Consider the following 3,395-nt stretch of genomic DNA (forward strand, 5'->3'; position numbering starts at 1 on the left):
TTTGGACCAACCCATCCCTAGCACTCTCTCTTGATGTCCAGCGTTCGCATAGGCTAGAGGGGTAAGAGCATCAATGGAGTCGAACTGTCGTTCTAGTTGCCTACAGCTTGAGCTCCATTTCCTTAAAGGCATACCAGCATCATCCATCAGCTCTTTCGTGCACTTGTAAAGAGTCGCCGCTGCTTCTAAGTCATTCGCTCCGAATAAGAGGTCATCGACGTAAAAGGATTTTATAAGTAGCTGTGCTACAGCCCTTTTCTCGGGATGAACTTTTGTCGTCAAGTGATGCTGTATAGTAGCCGTAAGCATGAAGGAACTTGCTGTAGATTCAAAGGGTACTCTGGTCATACGCCAAACCTATACCGCTTCTTCCGTGAAAGGAACAGCAGGACTTTTGTCAAACCACAGAAATCTGAACAGATCACGGTCCTCTTTTCGTATATCCACTTGCAGGAACACCTTCTCGATGTCTGCTGTCATAGGCACTAGGTACCATCTGAAGCGAAGGAGAACCTGCAGTAAGTCCGGGTTTATGTTCAGGCCAGTTTCGAGGCAACTGTTCAGAGATGGCAACTGTTCAGAGACGCCTCAAAAATAACGTGGAGCTTGGTTGTGAGTGAGTCCTCACGAATAACCTCCCTGTGTGGCATGTAGTAGGCAGGGCCATCTATCGATTCCTCGTCAAGTACAACTTCAGCATGGCCGGAAACAATGTACTGGTGAATCGCCGTATCGTATCTCTCAAGCAATCCTTCGGGCTTCGAGATGCGCTTAACCAGATTTCGTAAACGGTTGAGTGCCCCACTGTAATTGTCTTGTAGCAGCTCAATATCCGGTTCTTTACACGGCACAGCTACTTGGTACCACTTTCCAATCTTTGAAATTTTGCGTTGGAAAACAGCCAACATGTCTGCGTGCCCATGAGTTGCTTCTTTTGGCGCAATTCCCATAGCGTCCAACGTCCAAAAGGACTCCAGTGTGCTTTGGTCTGATCCTTTAACTTCTCCAGCTTACACTCGGAGGAGGCAGATCATCACTTCGGATGTTCCGTTTATGAAGCACGTTTTCATGGTAGGACCTTGTAGTGTCCAGCCGAGAGTAGTCTTGACCGCGACCAATCCTTGCACTTCCGTGCTGCGTATGATGTCGCCGCTCAAGATGTTATATAACTGATCAGATCCTATGAGCAGACTAATGCCTTTCTCGCGACATCCTCGAGGCACAGTTTGATCTTCCGCCAGCCGTAACTTTGCTCGCGTAATTTGGCTGCGAAGGAACATTCCATAGCCGTGGCAGGGATGTCGTGGCAAATTACTGGCATGGCTATCGCTTCAATGATGTGCTCGCTGTCATCACATTGACTACGTAGATGAACTTCGACGACATTGCCATTTCTCACACGAGAAGGAGCGTCTGACGCAAACGTGTTCACCGCTAGGCATGTCTCTCTAATGCTTTTTAGTCCCAACCGCGCCACCAGGTCTTCCTTAATGAACGTGCGTTGACTGCCTTCGTCGAAGATGCCTCTGATATAAGATGTCTCGTTGGAACCGACGATCCAAGAACGAAAAGTCTGTAAATTAATGGCCTCGCCAAGTTGACAGCTTGTAACGGCAGTCGACCGCGAACTCTCTGCGTTCATTGGCTTCGTAGCATCAGATACGACGTTATGTGACTTCTCGCCCCTTGTCGCTCGAAAAGCTGGGTCGCACATCGTTGAAGCATGCCTGCCTTTGCATGCCGCGCACACCAACTTCCGCCGGCATTCGTTAGCGCTGTGACCCTTTATAGTACATCGGTAGCACCGCATAGCTTTAGCTAGCCGGTTCTTTTTCTCTGATATGGTCAAGGTAGCGCTGCATACCTCGGTTGCATGCCTTGTAGATTTGCAAAAGAAACATTCGTTGCGGATTTGTTTCGATTATTCCGATGCATGCAGGACTGATGACGATGGCACATGCTTTCTGTGGGACCCGCCGCCTTTGAAGGAGGATGTCGATGGAGTGCACTGCTCTCTTGTTTCGAGCTTTATCTGTGTATATCGCAAGAGCTGCTCGAGTTTCTTGCAAGACGTTGTGGTTGCCTCCCCTGAAGCAGAGGATGCCGTGCCTTGTGCGTCATCCTGGAGACGGCTATGGCGGTGGAACGCCACGACCATTTCTTGTGGCAGGGATTCAAGCAGAACGTCGTAGAGCATCGCCGCAAAACTGCTAGTTGGATCTCCTAGGACGTTGAGGCAGCGGACATTCAGCTGGACTCCGTCGTATAGTATGCGCAACTCCCTCGTAGCTGATGGAGACGTCACGGGCTGCAGTTCGCAGAGCGCTCTGAAGTGATGCTGTACAATCCGGCTCCTGTCCCCGAGCCTCTGCTTTAGCAGATCGATGGCACTCTCATAACACGCTTCAGTCGTTGATAGTCCGGCAATGGCAGCGGCTGCTTCCCCTACCAGGTAGTTGCGGAGATAGTGGAATTTATGAGTCGTGCACAGAGTTGTATTCGCATGGACAGCACCGTTGAATTGCTCCCAAAACGACGTCCATTGACTCACGTCCCCATGGAAAGGCTTGATGGTCAGCGTTGGGAGACGAGGTCCGAAGCTCTGTGACGCAGCTGTCGTTGGGGTAGGCGGCGTATTGAGCGTCGTCGAGGGAGGAGTCAGCACCGTGCTGCCGACGCTGAGATCTTGGAGTCGGGCCTGGAGGCGTGTCAGGGTCTCAAGCGTCTGGTCGTCATAATGCGCTGCAGACTCGTACTCTCTTTCAAGATCCTCGACAGGAATCACGTCCTCAAGCTCGGCATTGATCTTCCGAAGCTCGTCATGGCTGGCGACGAGCTTGTCTTTAACCTTGCTGAATGCCGTTCGGTCATTGCAGCCGCTCTCCAGCAGCGTCGTCGCCTCATTAATGATTTTCGTTGATTGGGTTCGTCTAGCAGAGCGTTTAGCTTTCAGGCGGCCCATATTTCGTTAGGATTGCGGCTTACTTGCTCGTAATTAAGGTAGCCGGTTCCACGCGTTGCTTCCCTGGGTGCGGTTCCGATGAGGATCAGGTTGCTCCGGCTGCAGTTTCTAGAAGAAACTCGCGGGCACCGGCGCTCGTTGTACACGTCGTTGGGATCCGCTCGTTGTCCGTGGGTTTCGGCATCATATGTTGCGTAACGCCGGCCACTCGGTCGCGTCGCCAAAAAATACGGAGCCGCGATTCACTCAACGAAGCCTTTAATGGCGAGAGACGAACAAAAAAGGTATCATGATGATAATAACGGTGCGTGTACTTCTTGGCGCCAGGCGCTGAGGCAGCAGCCCATGATTCATTCTTTTTCTTCGTCGTCTGCTAATCTCCGACATCAGGAATTTTCAATGTCCCTCATTTTCGCAATATCTTCCATGGTGT

At 51.0% G+C, this 3,395-nt stretch overlaps 1 protein-coding gene across 1 annotated transcript; it reads right to left on the reverse strand.

The window, feature by feature from the left end:
- Nucleotides 1-1,921: 1,921 nt before the first annotated feature.
- LOC119435583 (uncharacterized) lies at nt 1,922-2,962 on the reverse strand. The gene has a single exon (XM_037702384.1). The coding sequence runs from the start codon at nt 2,960-2,962 to the stop codon at nt 1,922-1,924; it is 1,041 nt and encodes a 346-aa protein (XP_037558312.1).
- Nucleotides 2,963-3,395: the final 433 nt, after the last annotated feature.

This window comes from Dermacentor silvarum, unplaced genomic scaffold, assembly GCF_013339745.2.
Source record: "Dermacentor silvarum isolate Dsil-2018 unplaced genomic scaffold, BIME_Dsil_1.4 Seq803, whole genome shotgun sequence".
Lineage (NCBI taxonomy): Eukaryota > Metazoa > Arthropoda > Arachnida > Ixodida > Ixodidae > Dermacentor > Dermacentor silvarum.

Excerpts from the sequence above, each read along its gene's own strand:
- LOC119435583 (XM_037702384.1), bottom strand. The coding sequence starts at position 2,962 with ATGGGCCGCCTGAAAGCTAAACGCTCTGCTAGACGAACCCAATCAACG.